General features: G+C 42.9%; 1 protein-coding gene across 3 annotated transcripts in view; it reads right to left on the reverse strand.

The window, feature by feature from the left end:
• Positions 1-22,154, reverse strand: part of LOC110494118 (transforming acidic coiled-coil-containing protein 1) — a 40,838-nt gene that overhangs the window by 17,196 nt on the left and 1,488 nt on the right. The window contains exons 1-2 of one of the 3 annotated variants that reach the window (XM_036950216.1): positions 11,658-11,975; positions 669-772 (exon numbers count right to left, since the gene is read on the reverse strand). In XM_036950216.1, coding sequence (XP_036806111.1) covers positions 669-772; positions 11,658-11,731 — 178 coding nt within the window. In that variant the 5' untranslated portion in view covers positions 11,732-11,975. Of the gene's footprint in view, positions 1-668; positions 773-3,388; positions 4,223-11,657; positions 11,976-22,154 lie in introns of those variants that run through there. The other 2 variants (XM_036950215.1, XM_036950218.1) reach the window with 2 other exon arrangements.

Genomic DNA, 22,154 nt, shown 5'->3' on the forward strand with positions numbered 1-22,154 from the left:
AGTAGCAGTCCTTTGAGAGCAAATGCAATCTGTAGTTTCAGTTGAGAAAACATTATTGATCGACATCAAAAGGTCTGAAGGACTAACCTACTTGACTCCACCAAACACTGTATTTTGTTTAATGAAAACAGCATATTGAAAACCACATCTGAGGTGACTGTTAAAAGTTGAAGAACCATGATAGCGCGCGCGCACACACACACGGTTCCCCACAGGAAGTGCAAGACAGAGAGACCAAATCTCTCTTGTTGCCATGGAAACTCCAAAGGAAGCCAGCCAGCTAATGCATTCTCTACACGTTAGTGTCAGTCAGTGGTGTGTGGGTGTGGGAGTGAACTGAAGAGGTGGTTGGGGTGTGTGATAGGCCATGCCATGTACTGTAGATGTTGTGAGGGACTATTTTGTGCTATAATATCCCAACAATATCCCTTACTGTGAAGCTGCTCTGTGTGGTATGTCATTATGATATAGTTGTATGATGTCATGTTGTTGTTTTTGTTGCTGACTCACATGCCCAAAGTAATTGCCCTTCGGGGATAGATAACATTCATTCATTTTAATTTTGTTGTTGAACTTAATGAAATACGTGCAAGTGATTTTCAGCATGTTTTGTGCCTACTTCTCTCTTTCTGTCCTTGTGTGTTGAAGGCAAGCAGCAGTGCTCTCACCTGCTCTGTCAGTGGCGAGGTTCTCCAGCTCTCCTGGGACACTGAGTGGAGCGTGGACAGGACTCTGAGCCTCTGGGGTCGCAAAGTGGCCCTCTGAGTCCGAACTGGAAGAGAGAAACAGATAAAGAGAGAGGTAGATGAGTTTGGTCATACCACTAGAATATCTGGAAATACAAACTATTGTGAAAATATCATTCTCATATGTGTACTAGTGTAGATGTTCTAGTATGTGTACTAGTGTAGAGGTTCTAGTATGTGTACTAGTGCAGATGTTCTAGTGTAGATGTACTAGTGCAGATGTTCTAGTATGTGTACTAGTGCAGATGTTCTAGTGTGTGTACTAGTGCAGATGTTCTAGTGTGTGTACTAGTACAGATGTTCTAGTATGTGTACTAGTGCAGATGTTCTAGTATGTGTTCTAGTATGTGTACTAGTGCAGATGTTCTAGTATGTGTACTAGTGCAGATGTTCTAGTGTGTGTACTAGTGCAGATGTTCTAGTATGTGTACTAGTGCAGATGTTCTAGTATGTGTACTAGTGTAGATGTACTAGTGCAGATGTTCTACTTGCACATTCATCTTCTGCACATCTACCATTCCAGTGTTTAATTGCTATATTGTAATTACTTCACCACCATGGCCTATTTATTGCCTTTACCTCCCTTATCTCACCTCATTTGCACATGCTGTATATATATTTTTTCTACTGTATTATTGACTGTATGTTTGTTTACTCCATGTGTAACTCTGTGTTGTTGTATGTGTCGAACTGCTTTGCTTTATCTTGGCCAGGTCACAGTTGCAAATGAGAACTTGTTCTCAACTAACCTACCTGGTTAAATAAAGGTGAAAAAAAGGTGTACTAGTGCAGATGTTCTAGTATGTGTACTAGTGTAGATGTTCTAGTATGTGTACTAGTGTAGATGTTCTAGTATGTGTACTAGTGTAGATGTTCTAGTATGTGTACTAGTGCAGATGTTCTAGTATGTGTACTAGTGTAGATGTTCTAGTATGTGTACTAGTGTAGATGTTCTAGTATGTGTACTAGTGTAGATGTTCTAGTATGTGTACTAGTGTAATGTTCTAGTATGTGTACTAGTGCAGATGTTCTAGTATGTGTACTAGTGTAGATGTTCTAGTATGTGTACTAGTGCAGCTGTTCTAGTATGTGTACTAGTGTAGATGTTCTAGTATGTGTATATGTTCTAGTATGTGTACTAGTGCAGATGTTCTAGTATGTGTAGATGTTCTAGTATGTGTACTAGTGCAGCTGTTCTAGTATGTGTACTAGTGTAGATGTTATCGTATGTGTACTAGTGTAGATGTTCTAGTATGTGTACTAGTGCAGATGTTCTAGTATGTGTACTAGTGCAGATGTTATAGTATGTGTACTAGTGCAGATGTTCTAGTATGTGTACTAGTGTAGATGTTCTAGTATGTGTACTAGTGCAGCTGTTCTAGTATGTGTACTAGTGTAGATGTTCTAGTATGTGTACTAATGTAGATGTTCTAGTATGTGTACTAGTGCAGATGTTCTAGTATGTGTACTAGTGCAGATGTTCTAGTATGTGTACTAGTGCAGATGTTCTAGTATGTGTACTAGTGTAGATGTTCTAGTATGTGTACTAGTGTAGATGTTCTAGTATGTGTACTAGTGTAGATGTTCTAGTATGTGTACTAGTGTAGATGTTCTAGTGTGTGTACTAGTGCAGATGTTCTAGTATGTGTACTAGTGCAGATGTTCTAGTATGTGTACTAGTGCAGATGTTCTAGTATGTGTACTCATTCAATGCAATGTGTTTGCATACCTGTCATGTGCAAAACCAGTTGGCTACAACTGATAAACAACCCACAGTAGTATCTGTGAGATCCAATGTTGTGCTATAGGTATAGCAATTAAACACGGCTATAAAAACATATATATTGCACGATCATCTCTCTCCATCGGTATCACAAAGTTGTGAGTGATAACACAATCATCAAAGGCAGGATAGTGTTTTGCCCCAACAAGGAACAGGAGACAGAGGGCACATTGTGTGCTATACATCACTTGTTGTACCTGTCTGCGGTGCTGGGGAATAACAAAGTACCTGAGGCATTGTGAAATACTTCCAACAAACGTCACACACGCACACATTAACTCTCTCTCTCTCTCTCTGCTCATTCCCCCTTTATGCTTTGATCACACCGACAGCGTCATTGCATTTTGGTACGCCAGAAGTACATTTATTTCCAATGAAACGCTGTGTCTTCCTTGCAGCATCGTGTTGCAGAGGCAGTTGCAGTGTGTTCGTTGTGGTGCATACGTTGGATTTATCGAACGTATGTGTCAAACTGTAGGCGTCATTACAGAAATGTAGCAGAAGGTGAATGTTGAACTTTTGTTACACACATATCCAGATGATGCTGCGTACCATTTTGCGCCAGGGCACTGTCGGTGTGATTGAAACGACTCACAAACCCCACAGGTGGAAAGGCAAAGCAGGTGCCACTCTCCCCCTCCTTCCCCCATATGACACCCCCTCTCCCCCTCCTTCCCCCATATGACACCCCCTCCTCCCTCCTTCCCCCATATGACACCCCCTCTCCCCCTCCTTCCCCAATATGACACCCCCTCACCCCATCCTTCCCCCATATGATGCCCCCTCTCCCCCTCCAGCTGCATTGTGGGTCTCACTTGGAATGCTTCAATGCTCCAATGTAGCCAACAAACACACTCGCCTGCACCCTTGAGATCCATCCTCCTCCTCTTCCTCTCGCTTCCCTCCAAGGGGCAGCTGTCCATCCTCCTCCTTCACCCCCTGGCCCTCCTCCTCTTCACTGTCCTCTCCCTCCCCTGCTCCCCGGACTGCCGTCCACGTCCACTTGGCCCAAGACACGGGCGACAGCCAAGACATCCTCCTTGGCACTGTTTTCGGCTTCCTCCCTTGGTCTGAATAGCGTAGACACTATCTTCTTGTGTTGTGTCTAGATAGACAAAATCCGTTCTGTAGTGTCTGAATAGACCCTATCTGTTTGAGTTGTCTTCAATGGTTAACCAGTTGTTTCTATCTTCTTCTCTCCCTCTTAAAGATGGCAAAATAAACCACCAGTTGTTCTTCACATCTTAATGTTAGTCAGTTTCCCCTGAAGGCGTTCCTTCCACTCGGCTGTTGATGTTCTGTTTGGCAACCTTTTCTCAGAGGCTTCCAGTGCTCTCGTCTTCTCTTGCTCCGTCTCACCCTCTCTCTTACTGTCTGTCACGCTCCCTCTCTCTCTGCCTCTGTGGCAGTCAGAATACCACAGCAATGATCAGCTGGCTTCCAGAGTGCTGCCTAGCTCGCACTCTCACTCTCCCCCATGCTGTCTACATCAGGGCCAGTCCACTGTGAAAGAACATGGGGGGAGAAAGGAAGCTTGCGTCTTCAAAAGATTGCTGTGCTCCCTGGGCCAGTGAGTGTGGCGGCCCCTGTGGTGACAGAGTGGTAGCTCCCAGTCAGGCAGCTGTTCCACTCATGCAAAAACCAGAAGAGGGAAAACGAACTGGGGCTGAGGAGAGTCTGGTGTTGCAGAGTGGTGGAGTCGGTGGAGCTTCACGTTTTACAGCGCAGAGGGTTTTGGAATGTAGTCTCCCAAGCTCCCCTCCCTCAGGCTGTTTAACCGTTAACCGTTTCCCTCCTCCTCCGACCCGACAAGGCGGCAACAGCCAGCCATGCATGACTGGACCAGACCGGGGAAACCTGTTCTTTCTCATAGCCCCCAGTTCCTCCCTGGTTCACGGACTCAATGGCCCCTTGCCACTCTCTGGCTCATTGTCCCAATAGTCATCGATTCTCTTCTTTTCCTCATTTCCTTAGGATGCTATTTTCCTTTCCTAATTTCCCTAGGAAATGTTCCTGTCCTTCATGAACGCTGACATGAAAAGGTCTTCATTGGCAAAATAAATCGGTCGAATTCTGACCCTATCTTTTCTTAGCCTAGCGGTAATGAGCGTTGGGCCAGTAACCAAAATGTCGCTGGTTCGAATCCACGAGCCGGCAATGTGCAAAAATGTGCCATTCTGCCCTTGAGCAAGGTAGTGAACAACAACTGTTCCCTAGGAGCCGATGACGTGGACGTTGATTAAGGCAGCCCCCCCCGCATCTCTCTGATTCAGAGGGGTTGGGTTAAATGAGGAAGACACATTTCGGTTGAATGCATTTAGTTCTGCAACTGACTAGGTATCCTCTTTCCCTTCCCTTCCCTCAAGCCGATCAATTGTCACCAAGAAAAGGAGACGAAGCCATTTTAAATGATTGGGACACAACCTCACGGATACCACTGATGGCTGCTTGAAATAATAGAAGAGCCTGGGGATGCTAGCTGTTTGTTCCCCTCCAGTGATTTATAGAGAGGGTGAAGGCTCTCTCTAGTTGAGGTTTTTGCCGTCTGGTTTGAAGACGTGCTTGAGAAAGGGAGTTCCAACTTCTAACTCAGAATAAAACAATTGATAATATATATCATTCTATTGTGTTTTCCTACATTGGAGAGTTATTGGTGATTCTATCAATGTTGTATTTCTGATCAGTTTTCCAGGTATTTTCCATTGTGTTTAAAGACTAATAAGCCTTAGCAAACTCTCAAGTGTTTGTTGTCTGAAATACCCGTCATGACAACATGCTGTCTCCTACCGACTACTACTGCAGTGAGGAAATGAGGCGAGGGGGGTGTAAGAACAGTTCAACCCAAAAAGCAGGAAAAGGTCAAATTGATCCAGAGAGAGGTGTGACACATGGTGACCCAAGTTTGTACAGCATTCAGATACATTTACCGCTCACGGTCACCAGAGATCCACATTATCGTCTAATCTACACCAATCAATGAGATTCAGTCAAAAATGCCCAACTGAACAGTCTGTCCAAAGTGTTGAACTAAATTTAGCGATAAAGCATATACATATTAGCATACCTCTAATCATACTATTCCATCAATAACGTTCATCCGCATCAAAGCAAAAATAATTGAGGTTACCCGCATACATACACGTCACACATGGCCACTTCACTGCTTTATTACGAAACATCAGAAACGGATCGTTTGATTGAAATGCTAAGGCTGTGCTTGTTCATTCTAGTATAAAGACGACAGCCATACACATCAATGAAAATGGTGAGGCGATGGTCTGCGGGGCACATGGGCCCCGTTCCAAACAGGATGCTACCCAGTCTTGTAAGGTATGCTGCTGTTACCTGCTTGTCCACTACTGCTGCTCAGGAGGATCTGAGACTGACGTTCTGTTATATAACCCGACGAGAGCTACATAGACATGCTTCCTATTTCAAACACACACCGAAAGTTATGAAGCTGAGGAAAACAGAAACCACATGCCACTGAAATGAGCAGTTACGAAATCATGTCTCACTTTAAACAAACAATATCTGTTGAGGCTTAAGGAAGCTGTCGTAAAGCTTTCATAAAGCCTGTAGAATAACTAAGGGGTGCTAGGACTGCTGACAGTGGCAATTAGATTAGAGATTAGAAAACTTTTGTTGTCCATTTAAGTTTACACTAAATGGAAAATTGTATTTGGTGTTCTGGCTCACATTAAAAGGAATTGAAGTAGTAATCTGAAGATTGCTGCTGGTGTCTGTTCCCAGCTACCATCTATTGTTGTGCCCTTGAGCAAAGCACTTCATCCCATTGTTGGGAAAGACAGATGATACACTTGGAGACAAAGTACTAGTCTAATATATTCAAGAAACCTGTTTAAAAAAACACAAATTTCTAGTGTGTGTGTGTAGTGTGTGTGTGTGTGTGTGTGAGTGTGTTTGTTGTGTATCTAATTGGCTGAAGGGTGTTTCCAGTGGAGCAGACCAGACCCTAGCTATTAAAGCTCCAGACAGGTTCCACCCAGCCTGCAGCCACTGGCCTGGCTTCATCTGTTAGATCCCTTTGTTGCTGTTGGGGAGACCGGGGAATAAAGTTGGACCTTTCTATATGTGAGGAATTTCAACAAGCCAGTTTCAATGGGGGAGTGGCCTGACTACCGTCTGACTCCAGATGTATGGGTGAAAGGGATCCTCTCTGAGACAACAGTGAACCAAATACAGACAGACAGACAGACAGTGTAAAGAAGACAGCAAAGGAATATAACACATCCCCTAACACGTTCTCACTGTCTCACCAAGGCACGTCCTCACTGACCTCAGCAACATCTCACTTGTTTCTGCTTTTCTCATCACAGATGTCACCAACAAAAACCCATCTATGTTGAGTCTTGATGTCAGTCTTACTGAACATCCAATAACAACAACAACCTGGTATAGCAGGCCTTGCACAACAGCCCAGCCTGCTAACAACGTGTCTCTAGTCAGCCCAGATGGGAGGAACATTAACAAGCGTTCAGAAGTATTAGTCCTCTTTGGCTGCATGCCCTCATGTGCTACTTCCTTTGTCCTCTTTTACCAAACAGGTCGGAACGAAGATTGAGATGTCCGTTAGTTAGGGAGGTGAATACATCTGCAACACAGATAACACTTGTTCGTTAACACATACACACAGGCATGTTTGGGAGACGCCCAACTCTCTCTTTCTCTGATCTTGCCACCCACTCAAACAGGTTCACTCACTCTTTCATTTACACACACAAACCGTGCTTGCATTCGTAGTGGGGTTTTGTATTAGGCAGCCCCTCTGTCTGCCCTCACTGGTGCTATTTCTGTCTCCAGGCAGAGGGAAGGTCTGTTATGTAAGGCAGGGCCCTTATTTCCTACTTCTCCACTGCAGTCACAGTCATGTCCTCCCCTTTACTAAGTCTTTTTTTTCTCTCCTAACTTCTCATGATGGGAACTTTGTAGCTGCTTGGTGTGATTCACGGTATTCATAAGGGGATGTGACCTCTCTCTGTCTCTGAGAGCGAGTGAGAACAAGAGAGGGAGAGAGAGAGGGAGAGAGAGGATAATAATACGTAACACATTTTATATGTATTTTATTAGTTTATACCAGCACCTGCCGGCTGTTGTAAGCCCCTATTTTGCATAGGCATATGAGGAAGTGACTCTATTTTGAGCGCAGTGATAATGATCATTATTCTTTTCTCCCACAGCACATGCTGCACCTGTCCAAAACCTGGCAGGAAAAATCACCACCCACTGCACAACACAGGCCTCAGAACACAACATCTTATAACAGTTATCTCAGGTGTCTGTAACAAAACATTTGCCTACTTGTTTTCTTTTCTTCATATATTGTTAGAGAGTTGTAAAAGATGGGTGAAATGTAGGTCGTTTTTCTAGTCTACACAGTTTGAGGAAGTGGAGGAGACCACATCCGCCTACAGACATGACTATGTGTGTGTTGACATCTAAACTGCTATCCAATCATGACTTGAGGCAGACCAACCACCTTTCCTGTTTACGCCTCCGTCTGTTCTATCAGCCATGTGTCTACCTAGTATGTAAGGTTACATTTAGCCTGGTCCCAGATCTGTTTCTGCCGTCTTGCCAACTCAAAATCAAATCAAATTTGATTTGCCACGCGCACCGAATACAGCTGTTTGTACCATGTTGTGTTGCTACCATGCTGTGTTGTCATGTGTTGCTGCCTTGCTCTGTTGTTGTGTGTTTTGTCCTATATTTACAATGTTATTTAAAATATATATATTATTTAATCCCAGCCAAAAGCAGGACTTTTGCCTTTTGGTAGGCCGCCATTGTAAATAAGAATTTGTTCTTAACTGACTTGCCTAGTTAAATAAAGGTTAAATAAAATTAAAAACTGGTGTAGACTTTACCGTGAAATGCTGCTAGGGTCATTGTCACACCAGCACAAACTGATCTGGGACCAGCCATGCTATGGGCCCTGGTGGTCAAAAGTAGTGAACTACAGGTATATAGGGAATGGGGTGCCATTTTGGATGAAACCTAAATACGATAAGCCTTGTACAGTCTCCCCATGGAAAATCACCTTCATGTGATGAGAGAGCCATCTGGTGGCAGAAACTGTTCCGATTCTGCTCCAGTGGCCTCTACCCCAATTCTGTGGCTGACCTGAATTGCATTTCTGTTTACCTCTTTAATAATACACAGCTATATGGAATCATATCTATGATACTGTATGTGAATGTGGTAAATCATACAACAGTCTCAAATAAGGTTGTGTTTGGTGTCACGCTGTCGTACTTCACTAGTCTTGTGATGTATTCACTCAGCTATTTGGAACAAAATTGAGAACGGAGGTGGTTATCAAGTGTTGCACTTGAGAAATACATTTGCTAAATCACCACAGTGAGTCCTATAAGAATCAGGCCGTGGGTGTGCTAGTATGGATATTGGAACATAGCCAAGGTCTTGAGCACCTGTATGCAGTGTGACTGGTGTTATCCCAGCCAGACCTGCCCAATCCAGGACACTGTATGTGGCAAATGCTGAGAGGACAAAGTCCTATCTGATGTGACAGCACACACAGATACTTCCTGTCTGATGTGACCCATGTTTGCAATGCTTTTATAGTGGGAGCCTTTGCATTTTTTTTTACCTGAGTAAACACCAGGGAATCAAATGATAGGCATATCCTGTTTTAGAAGGATAGTTCAGCTCACCCAGGATAACATCTGACTTGTTGTGTAAATTGGGTGAACTATCCATGTAGTAAAGCCTTTTAGATGATACAGCAATAAGTCACCACGGCTTGAGTTTAGTAAAGTATTAGTGGCTATCTTTATGTATTGGTGATGGGTCAAAAAAATCGATACAGTTACATATCGCAAGATTATTTTTGGCAGATATTATATCAATATTTGACTCGATTTGTAAAACAATATTATACTCTACATTTTATTATTTTTGTTGCTACTGTAGTTAGCGTTAGCTAGCGCTAGTCGGCTGTACCTGATGCTGTACCCGATGCTTTCAGCACTTTTATTTCCCAGACTGACCTAAACTCGTTGTCTCATGCTCTCTCTTGTCTCTCTAAAGCAGATATATAGCGAGCAATCTGTTTGGAACATCAAGTCGCAATAGAATCGCAGTATCGAATCGCAATACGATATAGAATCGTGAGGATCGTGAGAATGGCAATACATACCACATCTGCACCTAAGCATAGTGATAATATCGTATCGTGAGGTCTCTGGCAGTTCCCAGCCCTGCAACAGTATTTATAAGATTGACCGTAGAAAGTGGAAGAACCTGACACACAGCAGGAACATAAGGTCCCCTGTGGCAGAAGATTCAGAAGGAAAGGTCCACCTTTTCTCAATGTTCCCCCCGCTTCAGAGCCTGGATTAGATCAGCTACCGGGTTTACAGGACTGTCTATAGTAGAAGTTCTGTTGATACACAAATTACTTATTTTAATCAAGAGTGATCGACTCTAAACTTCCAACTGCCACATTGATCACATGCAATTAGCTGAGCACCTTATGGATTCAACACTGTGATCGGATATGGATCTATCTAACCTAGTCAATCAGTAACAGCTTACCACAATATTGATCTATGGTAGCCCACTGAACTAAAGCTTTGGGAGCCAACACAACTCTTCGGGTCTCAGGCAAGGTTTATTCATAAAACGAGCAAGGTTCCCAAACACCTCCATTACACAAACAGTAATGCAGCATGTGTTTATCTTCTAGTGTGAGGTACAGTTTACTGTATTGGTAAAAGCACGAGGGTCAAATGCATCCATTACGTTCGCTGTCTCATCTACTATTGAGACAGCATAGCCATAGAAATAGAATTACAGTACATTGACATTGACACTATTCTATTAATTCTATTTCTGTGGGTATAACCTGCAGGGGGCAGAGTAGTCCCCTTTAAGAGAGACAACTCCTTAAGGGGGGGGGGGACGGACGGACGGACTAGAGGAAACCCGGGAGCTACTTCACACAGGGAGATCAATCAGTCGTACAGCTAAATGTTCCTTTCGTCAACAAAACATGACGAGACAACTGAGGGTCTCTGTTTCAATCAACAACCGTAAAATGACAAATCTCAGTTCTTGGAGATGAGTACATGCACACACACACAAACAAACAAACAAACAAACAAACAAACACAAACAGGCAAGGATTTACTAGAGGGTACAGTAGACATACATGCTTGACACTGTACATTTCCAGGCTGTTTGAAGCCTTATCATTGAGTGAGTGAGGTTGTGTGAATATTTGCATGTGTGTGAAAGAGCTTGTCTGAACAGACCATTCGTTCACACTAGTATTAAACACATGGAGGTGACAACTCACTGCATACACTGACTGTTTGATTATAGTTTATGCTTATAATACACAGTATAACTCTTATAATACACAGTGTAACTCTTATAATACACAGTATAACTTGTATAATAAACAGTATAACTCGTATAATACACAGCATAACTCCTAAATTACACAGCATAACTCTTATATTAGACAGCATAACTCCTATATTACACATCATAACTCCTATATTACACAGCATAACAAGCAACTGATCTCCATCCATTTCCCACAGCTACCTTGTCATTATATGTATCAATCGATTTGAATAATAAGACACATAACTAGCAAAGACTGTATCGTTACGTTACACTATCAATCTGTAAAATATAGCATAGTGATGATATTGTTATACTGTAATAGTTTAAATGTAGACATTGATTAGCTAAAGTCTCCCGACACTTTGAACAAAGAATATACTATGTTTTAAGCTACTTCCTTTCTGGTCAACAAACACTGTGACAGGTCACAAATGCATCATAGACCATTCATAGCTTCTTCCCTTGTCAGGCCACAACAAAGTTGACAAACCAGAACATCCAAGTACACCGTCAATTCCGCCTACAAGACGACACAACCTCTGACAAACAATAGCTCCTGAAACATTCAGCATGAATATCATTGACCCAATAGCTAATCTAAAATAGTCCACTCCACAACTGAGTGAGGCCATTTTGACACGCCTCTGTAGAAGTACTGTTATTAGACAGTTGTCAAACTTCCATTGCTGTTACTGTAAGTACAGGTATTAGAGAACAGTTACTTCACTCACATGTTACTTGTCTTCCTCTTGGTTGAGTTTGCTGCCCCTCCAGTCTTCTTCTGTTGGGACTGAGAGCCCCCCATGTTGACAGCAGCTTTCTTTACCCCTCTAAGGGAACTGGGTCTTTACCTGTCTGTCTGTAAGTCTATACAAGTGCGTGCTCCTTTTAAGTGTGCACGTGTGTGTGTGTGGGTGTGGGTCATCCCAGGTCAAGTTAGCCAGCGTACTGTCCCATCCGTGTTTCTCTCACTACTGCTGCAGTGAATGACGCTGCAATGTCCATCTGAAACAGCCCTGATATCCTGCCAGGCTCTCTCTTCTGGCCCAAGCCTCCTCCCTCCCACAGACTTATTGCTCCCTCATTCCCTCCCTTTACTTCTTTCTTTTTCTCCCTGTCCCCTCCTCCTTCACCTCACGCACACACACACACGCACACGTGCAAACACCAGGGAACAGACTGTGGTAAACATTCGACTGGGAGTTATTGCACACTATACTAAATCCAGGTGGGGACAATCAAGGAAGGAGGCTGGAAGGTACAGTACGTAAACAAGGTCAAGTTTCTTCGTCATAAAGTGATGTCATGTGGGTATAACCCAGGTTGCGTCCTAAATGGCGCCCCATTCCCTATACTATAGTGTACTACTACTACTATTGTGTCCTGTCCATATGGCTCTGTTCAAGATTAGAACACCATATTAAGGAATAGGGGTTCCATTTGGGCCCCAGATAGCAGGCACACAACAACTCATTAGAGCAAACAGGACTCTGCTTGATGTGACGACATGGTGTTACTTACTTCTGGTTCAACCTGTTGAGCAAGGATGGATGGTTCCATGTTTTGACTCAAATCTAAATGTCAACAGCAGTCCAGTCATTCAAAGCATTACAGTTAGGGAGTGAACGGAATTTATTACATGGAGAAAATCGGACTTCTCTGAAATGAAAATGGATGACCCTACCTTGAGAAAAACATACAAATATATTTGACCTAAACCCTCCCTGAACGCTTGCTACAATCGACCCATCCCCTATACAAAAAATAATCATTAGAAACCAAGTGGATAGCAGAGAATATGTATACTGTTTACCCTCACTTCCTGGACAGACCAGAGCCTTAGATATGCAGTTTTAGAAACTGTTCTCCGTCCTGTAAGCATTACATGGCAACGCAGACATTTTAATAGCACACAGGGCTGCAGGCCAGAAGGTTGTGGGTTCGTAGACCACCGTGGACAAGAGCAGGGGTGGAAAGATCTCCTTTATATTAAAAGCATTGCATGAATCTATCATTGTATTTGCAGGTCAATCGGGGAAAAAAAGCCTTTTATAAACATTTCATGCAATTGTACATATTAGCAGATTCTTTTTTAAATACCCCACAAATTACCAAAATTACAGGTTAAGAATGGACAGAGAGGCCTATCTTATTTCTCCAATGCTAAATCAGTGTGTATGGTTTGCAAATGAAATTGTCCCTGTTTGGAAATAATTAAATCTGAGACGTCATTATGAATCTGAGCATGGTACTTTCAAGAGTTAGGCCTACCTTTCCACTCCAGACAGAGAAGGCCTACCTTTCCACTCCAGACAGTAGGCCTACCTTTCCACCCCAGACAGAGAAGGCCTACCTTTTCCACTCCAGACAGTAGGCCTACCTTTCCACCTCAGACAGAGTAGGACTACCTTTCCACACCAGACAGAGTAGGCCTACCTTTCCACTCCAGGCAGAGAAGGCCTACCTTTCCACTCCAGACAGAGTAGGCCTACCTTTCCACTCAAGACAGAGTAGGCCTACCTTTCCACTCCAGACAGAGTAGGACTACCTTTCCACACCAGACAGAGTAGGCCTACCTTTCCACTCCAGACAGAGTAGGCCTACCTTTCCACTCCAGACAGAGTAGGCCTACATTTACCCTCCAGACATAGTAGGCCTACCTTTCCACTCCAGACAGAGTAGGCCTACCAATCCACTCCAGACAGAGTAGGCCTACCTTTCCACTCCAGACAGAGAAGGCCTACCTTTCCACTCCAGACAGACAAGGCCTACCTTTCCACTTCAGACAGAGAAGGCCTACCTTTCCACTCCAGACAGAGTAGGCCTACCTTTCCACTCCAGACAGAGAAGGCCTACCTTTCCACTTCAGACAGAGAAGGCCTACCTTTCCACTCCAGACAGAGAAGGCCTACCTTTCCACTCCAGGCAGAGAAGGCCTACCTTTCCACTTCAGACAGAGAAGGCCTACCTTTCCACTCCAGACAGTAGGCCTACCTTTCCACCCCAGACAGAGAAGGCCTACCTTTCCACTCCAGACAGAGTAGGCCTACCTTTCCACTCCAGACAGAGAAGGCCTACCTTTACACTCCAGACAGAGTAGGACTACCTTTCCACACCAGACAGAGTAGGCCTACCTTTCCACTCCAGACAGAGTAGGCCTACATTTCCACTCCAGACAGAGTAGGACTACCTTTCCACACCAGACAGAGTAGGCCTACCTTTCCACTCCAGACAGAGTAGGCCTACCTTTCCACTCCAGACAGAGTAGGCCTACCTTTCCACTCCAGACAGAGTAGGCCTACCTTTCCACTCCAGACAGAGTAGGCCTACCTTTCCACTCCAGACAGTAGGCCTACCTTTCCACCCCAGACAGAGTAGGCCTACCTTTCCACTCCAGACAGTAGGTCTACCTTTCCACCCCAGACAGAGTAGGCCTACCTTTCCACTCCAGACAGTAGGCCTACCTTTCCACCCCAGACAGTAGGCCTACCTTTCCACTCCAGACAGTAGGCCTACCTTTCCACCCCAGACAGAGTAGGCCTACCTTTCCACCCCAGACAGCTGGCTACTCTTCTTCCATGGATTAACCCAACGAGAGGTCACAAGTGTTTCACTGAAAGCTGTCTGTGTTTAAACATCTTCTACTGTGCAGAAAGTGAATAGCTTAATCAATTGATAGTGACAGAATTAGATTACCTCCCAAGCCAAGTCATGTTTTTGTCTCCTTGGCTATAGAAGGTTGTAGCTCAGCCTCTGAATGAAAAGAAAGGAAACAACGATATCCCCATATGCATCGGAGTGACATCTTATGTGGGTATTTTACAGCTTGTTTCTAGCATAAAGCATTGTGGACCAACGCGCTGTTATAGATCACTTTATATCATCAGATCTGTTTTATTTTCTTCGCAATCTTAAGCTAACAAGGGATAGGCCTGTGCTTTTAGACATTTTCTTAGGCCTAAGCCATACCGGCTCAATTTGAGTCTTGATTTTAACTTAACAGTCCTTCACTGACATGGAGCCAGGCTATTTCAAGACTACATGGTGGATGGAGGAATTGACCGACAAATCCGTGGATATAGCAGCCTATAGCCTAATGAAGACGATGAACTGAATTATACCTACTCAATTTTGCCTACTTGCAGAGCTAAGTGCAATTTTGCCTACTTCCATTTCCTATTGATTGTGCCGTGGCTACCGCTTCAAGTTTCAGCATCACAATGTAAGTTACTTGAATCTGGCTTATTGCGAGGTCAGTAACTCTGATGAATAGATCATGGGCAAGAAACATGTTGTTTTTAATAAAATCAATTGTAGCAAGCTATCAAAGTTGACCTCTGGTCCTCCTTCTCAACTTCACGCTCCCCTTCACAAACTGAAGAGAAAATAGGCCATAGGCTAGTCTGCGCACAAGGTCTAATCATTTAAAAGAAAATCGAAAGAAACCTTTGACTCTTCTCCTGAACTGCCACTGTAGCCCTACACAGCACAGCTATAGGTTAAGCAGCACACAAAAACGTTTTTGATCAGCAAGAGCAGAGCAGGCCGGGGCTCAGGGTTGGAATATCCAGTGCCGTGTGTAATGCAGCCTACTTTTATTTACAGTGCCTTGCGAAAGTATTCGGCCCCCTTGAACTTTGCGACCTTTTGCCACATTTCGGGCTTCAAACATAAAGATATAAAACTGTATTTTTTTGTGAAGAATCAACAACAAGTGGGACACAATCATGAAGTGGAACGACATTTATTGGATATTTCAAACTTTTTTAACAAATCAAAAACTGAAAAATTGGGCGTGCAAAATTACTCAGCCCCTTTACTTTCAGTGCAACAAACTCTCTCCAGAAGTTCAGTGAGGATCTCTGAATGATCCAATGTTGACCTAAATGACTAATGATGATAAATACAATCCATCTGTGTGTAATCAAGTCTCCGTATAAATGCACCTGCACTGTGATAATCTCAGAGGTCCGTTAAAAGCGCAGAGAGCATCATGAAGAACAAGGAACACACCAGGCAGGTCCGAGATACTGTTGTGAAGAAGTTTAAAGCCGGATTTGGATACAAAAAGATTTCCCAAGCTTTAAACATCCCAAGGAGCACTGTGGAAGCGATAATATTGAAATGGAAGGAGTATCAGACCACTGCAAATCTACCAAGACCTGGCCGTCCCTCTAAACTTTCAGCTCATACAAGGAGAAGACTGATCAGAGATGCAGCCAAGAGGCCCATGATCACTCTGGATGAACTGCAGAGATCTACAGCTGAGGTGGGAGACTCTGTCCATAGGACAACAATCAGTCGTATATTGCACAAATCTGGCCTTTATGGAAGAGTGGCAAGAAGAAAGCCATTTCTTAAAGATATCCATAAAAAGTGTTGTTTAAAGTTTGCCACAAGCCACCTGGGAGACACACCAAACATGTGGAAGAAGGTGCTCTGGTCAGATGAAACCAAAATTGAACTTTTTGGCAACAATGCAAAACGTTATGTTTGGCGTAAAAGCAACACAGCTGAACACACCATCCCCACTGTCAAACATGGTGGTGGCAGCATCATGGTTTGGGTCTGCTTTTCTTCAGCAGGGACAGGGAAGATGGTTAAAATTGATGGGAAGATGGATGGAGCCAAATACAGGACCATTCTGGAAGAAAACCTGATGGAGTCTGCAAAAGACCTGAGACTGGGACGGAGATTTGTCTTCCAACAAGACAATGATCCAAAACATAAAGCAAAATCTACAATGGAATGGTGTTAAAATGGCCAAGTCAAAGTCCAGACCTGAATCCAATCGAGAATCTGTGGAAAGAACTGAAAACTGCTGTTCACAAATGCTCTCCATCCAACCTCACTGAGCTCGAGCTGTTTTGCAAGGAGGAATGGGAAAACATTTCAGTCTCTCGTTGTGTAAAACTGATAGAGACTTACCCCAAGCGACTTACAGCTGTAATCGCAGCAAAAGGTGGCGCTACAAAGTATTAACTTAAGGGGGCTGAATAATTTTGCACGCCCAATTTTTCAGTTTTTGATTTGTTAAAAAAGTTTGAAATATCCAATAAATGTCGTTCCACTTCATGATTGTGTCCCACTTGTTGTTGATTCTTCACAAAAAAATACAGTTTTATATCTTTATGTTTGAAGCCTGAAATGTGGCAAAAGGTTGCAAAGTTCAAGGGGGCCGAATACTTTCGCAAGGCACTGTACACCATCCCAGCAGCTATCTTAGAAATGGAACCTTGCTTTGTGCTTCTCCCAGCATGCACTTCGTAGCCTATAGGCTATGGATCATTTGATTGTGACCACACTAAATAGCCTATAGTCGCCGATATATAGCCTAATAAGCAACTAATTCTAAAACACTGAGAAATATTGAAATGTCATCAATCACAAATGACATGACCCTCCCCTGGACTAGTTTGTTTTTTAAATACGCAAACCCTCCCCTCGATTGTAATTGAAAAGGCACGACCCTCCCCCATTTCCCTCCATGTCCATTTCGATCCATCCCTTATCAGGGAGTGATTATCTGACCAAAATGCATTGCATGCAATTCCTACAATGCAATTGCAAGTCGTGGTATTTGGAACCCCGTTGGAATAGATGTTTTTCCCATTTATTTCAAATGTTACAGTACTTTTTTGCACAGATATGTGCTCTTTAGCGTGAACAAAAAAATGTGTTAGCATACAGTAAGACAAATGACGCGACTTGGTGTGACAAGGAGAAGACATATGTAACACAAGATGTATTTCCTTTCTTAGTTACGAACCCACACTGGATCAATGCCATGAATAAAACCAATACCTTATATCTGTTTGTCAAAGAACCATGGGAAAACTTTAAGGCAACTTTGTTTCAGGATTCAAGCTCACACAAGCCAGCAAAAACGGGTTCCGCTGCTCACACTGACTAAATCTTTTAGTTGCTTTTAATTTACCACAGCATAATGCTTCATTTCAGATTAACAGTCTATCTGGCAGGGTTGGGCAGTCAAATCCTGTTGAACACAATCAGTTTCGAAAGTGAATGAATTCTATTCATTCATGAAGAGCCCTCGTGGGAACAATGGGTAGTGTTAATTCAATCAATTCATGAATTCATCAGTAGTTTCAAGTGTCAGAAAATACAGAACACAGGGATTGAGATTAAGGGTTGCCCTACTGCCTGAGGCGAGTGACCTGAGTGGTCACGCAAGTTGAGACTGCTCCGTGTTTGCCCCATTGGGTCTGTGATTTTTTTGTTTACTGATAACAACCAAAATGAAGTAGTCTGGTCGTCTTCCAGCTACTTTGTATTTTCGTGCAAACGATCATAATCATCGGGCAACCCAAAAATGACCTTTCAGACCTTAATGTCAATCCGTGAAAACCTTAGCACGATTTCCTTAATCACTGTAACAACATTGCCACAATGCTGCTCCGGTAACCTGTGCATAATAACAAAGGTCAAAGTGAGGTCACTGTCACATTGTAGTCATAAATACCAGACACCTCTCTATCACATACACACACACACACACACACACCTAGCCATCTCTACTGTACAGATTGCATACTCGAGATGCATAGCTAGCCATTAAAGGTAAAAACTCTCTGCTACAGACATACCTAACCATGTTTCCTATAGACACTACCTATCAGAGATACAGTAAGAAGAAGAACGCATCTTCATTGACCAATAATAGCATCATGGTAGGAGGACTATTTGTCTGTGCAGCTCGTCCCAATACTGATGACAAAGATAGCCTTTTACCACACGGCATGGCATTGCCACCTCGCCACCTTGCTTTCACAGAACAATTAGAATTATTTTCAAAGAGGCTCAATGATCTTCATAGATCATTTTCACGTTCAGTTACATGTTTAAGAACATCAAATCAAACACTGCTTGAAATGAATTTGCTTCAACTTTTTATCCATCTATCCTTTTGAGAACCGATTTAGTGAATCGTTATTTTACTGTAATCAGTTCGGGACTGTATGTTATTACATACAGCGGCATTAAACAGGTTGACAAGAAATGTCAGCAAAGACTAGGTATGAACAGCCTGACATCTAGTGGTAAACTAAGATAAATGGCATTGTTTTTTGGGGGTTAGGGGGTAGATCAACTTTAAAATATCGCAGATAGATTGTATCAATGTAATTGTCTGCATCACTCCCAATCCCCAAAATATATTATTTTGCAGATATATATATATATATTTTACAGATTTAAAAAAATATATATTTCCTTTATTACCCTCCAAACCTAGCACCCCTCCCCCAATTGGAGCAAACTAGTGAACAACAACGCTTAGGCCTGTATTTCCAGCTTATACATACTATATACAGTTTATGGACACAGTCTATTTTACAATCGTTTTATTTAGTTTGTTTTTAACTCTTGTCTTTCCTCTACCCCTCCCATATATTTATGATGTCCATCCATTTTGATTTCTATTTGTCATATCTTTCAAACTGTGCTCTTTCAAAAAAGTTCAGAACCTATGTACTTTTTTACAGACACAGTATGTTTTACATTAGTTATCTTGTTGTTATTAGCCCCAAACTTCAGCTCCGTTCAAACATTGTTGGTAGTTGTTACAGGCATGACATGATATCCCAAGGTTTGTCATCAAGATCTTCAACATCATAATTACAGAACGTTTTTACACTTTATAGTGTACTTGCTTTTAGGGATGTTGACTCCCCTACTCATACAGTCGGCCTATTTGCCACGATGGAACTAATAATGACCACTAGTGTGGGTCTAATGTGACATCATGTTAAACGTATCCAAATCCATTCCGTACGTGTTTAAAGGTGTTATGATGGGGAGGTTACTAGGCAACCTCACACACAGACCAGACACATCTGGTGTAGGCCTACAGTACATCCTGGCCAGGGGCAGTGACAGTGCAGTCTTACTCAGCATTTCCATTGCGAGGCAGGGGACCATGAGCAATGCGTGGATGTGAAACAGCACAGTGTTGATTCAACGTCTCCCTAGCACTTCCTACTCAACAAATGAGAACTCACCCACATCAGTGCAGCCAAACTGCTAGGGGAAACACTTAAAAACAACACGCTCCTGAAGTCCCTTCCACAACCACAAGTCTATAAATGGCAGGGTCATGGTAGTCTGGGAATCTCTCCCTGTAACTCCCTTTTCTAATACTGCCTGCTCACATATTACAATGATTATTTTATAATACTGATCCCATAATCCATTGTTTTCCCCTAGTTGTACTCAACAGGTTAGGCCTCATGAGCTCAATATAAATGGATTACATTAAATGGGATTCCTTCACCTCCCAAGATAACTTCTACATTCCAGTTCTCCAAAATGGGAACATTTGTGGGAATTTCTTTTGATTCCCAGAAACCGCAGCTTGCTTCCATTCCACATGTGAAAGAGCGGACTTGGGCTGTACCTAAAACTATTATGTGCCGTCAAATCCTTACTTCCTCAATCCATGTTTCCTCAATTCCCCTCAAAGCCCATTGGAGGAGAGGATCCCCCCTCTGACCTCCTTCAATGAGCTTTGATAGGAATTCAGAAAGAAAATGACGGAGGAAGAAAAGCTTTGGCATTTAGTAACATTTTCAGACACAGCCATATGTTGGCTGCTCTTGCCCATTTAACCCCCACTTCCTGTTCAGCTGAGCCTCAGCCTCTGCCTGGGGTGTGTCTGAGAGTGACCTCATCTTCCTTCCAGCTCTGAGGGCCTCAGAAATGCCAAAAACACTACAGCACATGATGCAATGTGAATGCAAGTTCGAGGCAACCAGTAAGCCAAAATGTATTGTTTCTATGAGTTCTTCACTCGCATTCATTCAGTCATGTAACTGAAAGAAAACACATGGAAGGAAATGAACGTTCCAGCACGCTGGTTGTCAGTTTTTGACCCTCCGTCTGAGCTGTGCTCTTTCTGGGATATATGCTGTTTTTGTGTGCGGTGAAAGAGGATTGTGTGTGTGTGTCAGTTTGTGTGAGTGTGTGTGAGCGTGTGTAAGCCATGAGTAGCACCCTGTTCACTTCAGACAGACTTTACATTGCATTATGTATAGTGCTGTGTGTGTACGGTTGAGCCTTGCCTTGTGTTGGCTACTGGAACGTTGGTCATTGGTCAACAAGTGGAAAATCTGTGGAAAGAATTTCCTGTTGACAGACAATATCCACAATAAATCGAATGATTAATCAATCAATGTGAGAATCACATTGTGAGAAAGGCAAATGCACTGTTGTGTGGTGAGTGCGTGCGTGTGCGTGTATGTGTACACGCGAAAGTGAAATCCTTGACCAAAACCCAGGTTTAGAACCCCTCTACATTGTTCAGATAGAGTGACATTGTCACTCTATCCTCCAGCCCTCTTATTAGCTCCCATACTTCAAAGAATCTCAAGCTACCTGCCCTTACATGAAGTCACCTTTCAGTCAGATGGGTTTTTCTTACTAGCAGGGTTGAAACAGTGCAAGCCTGGCTGTGTTAGCCTAGAATTCAATCAAACCTGTCCTGCAGAAACCTAAGCCATTGCACTCAAACATGAACTAATGGTGTTAGGTAAATAATGGGCTGCCCCCACACAAAGCTGGTTCAGACTTTTTAATTTCACAGCTTTCCTTTTTCCTCCAAATAAAGGAAATCATTTCAAATGTGTTTAATTAGAGCAGGGATGAATTATCCCTTGGTTGAATAAGACTTACATAAACACAATACAAACACGTGTTAGAAAAGTCGTAAACAACAGGCTTACGGGCATGAAAAAGTACAAACTAGCAGTGCTCACACATGATCCACGACACCGGCAGTGGTGTCAGCTCAGCTAGTTGTTTCCAGAGTTAAAGAGCTTATAACATTGCCAGACTCTCACACTGTAAGAGTGAAAGAAAGTCATTAAAAGGAGAAATGCTTGAATAGTAATCCTCCCTTGCCAGAACCCCCATCTAGACAGTGTGATTACATGTGAATTACATGTGATTCAAGCAGAATGGACAGGCTACAAAAAGAAGGATGATTCAGTGGAAGACATATTTTGCTCTCATTGAGGCTCATTCCTCGGGGACTACTGATAACCTATATATTATAGAAATAACAAGATATTTGCATGTGAAAATGTAATGTGATGCATTTGCTCCATTGATTCCCCTATGTGGTTGCACTTTACTTGAACCTATGTTATATGGGCTACAAAAAAACTGTTATAATCATGAACAGTCATGACTGGCCAACTTGTGTGATCTTA

Source organism: Oncorhynchus mykiss, chromosome 17 (genome assembly GCF_013265735.2).
Source record: "Oncorhynchus mykiss isolate Arlee chromosome 17, USDA_OmykA_1.1, whole genome shotgun sequence".
Classification (NCBI taxonomy): domain Eukaryota; kingdom Metazoa; phylum Chordata; class Actinopteri; order Salmoniformes; family Salmonidae; genus Oncorhynchus; species Oncorhynchus mykiss.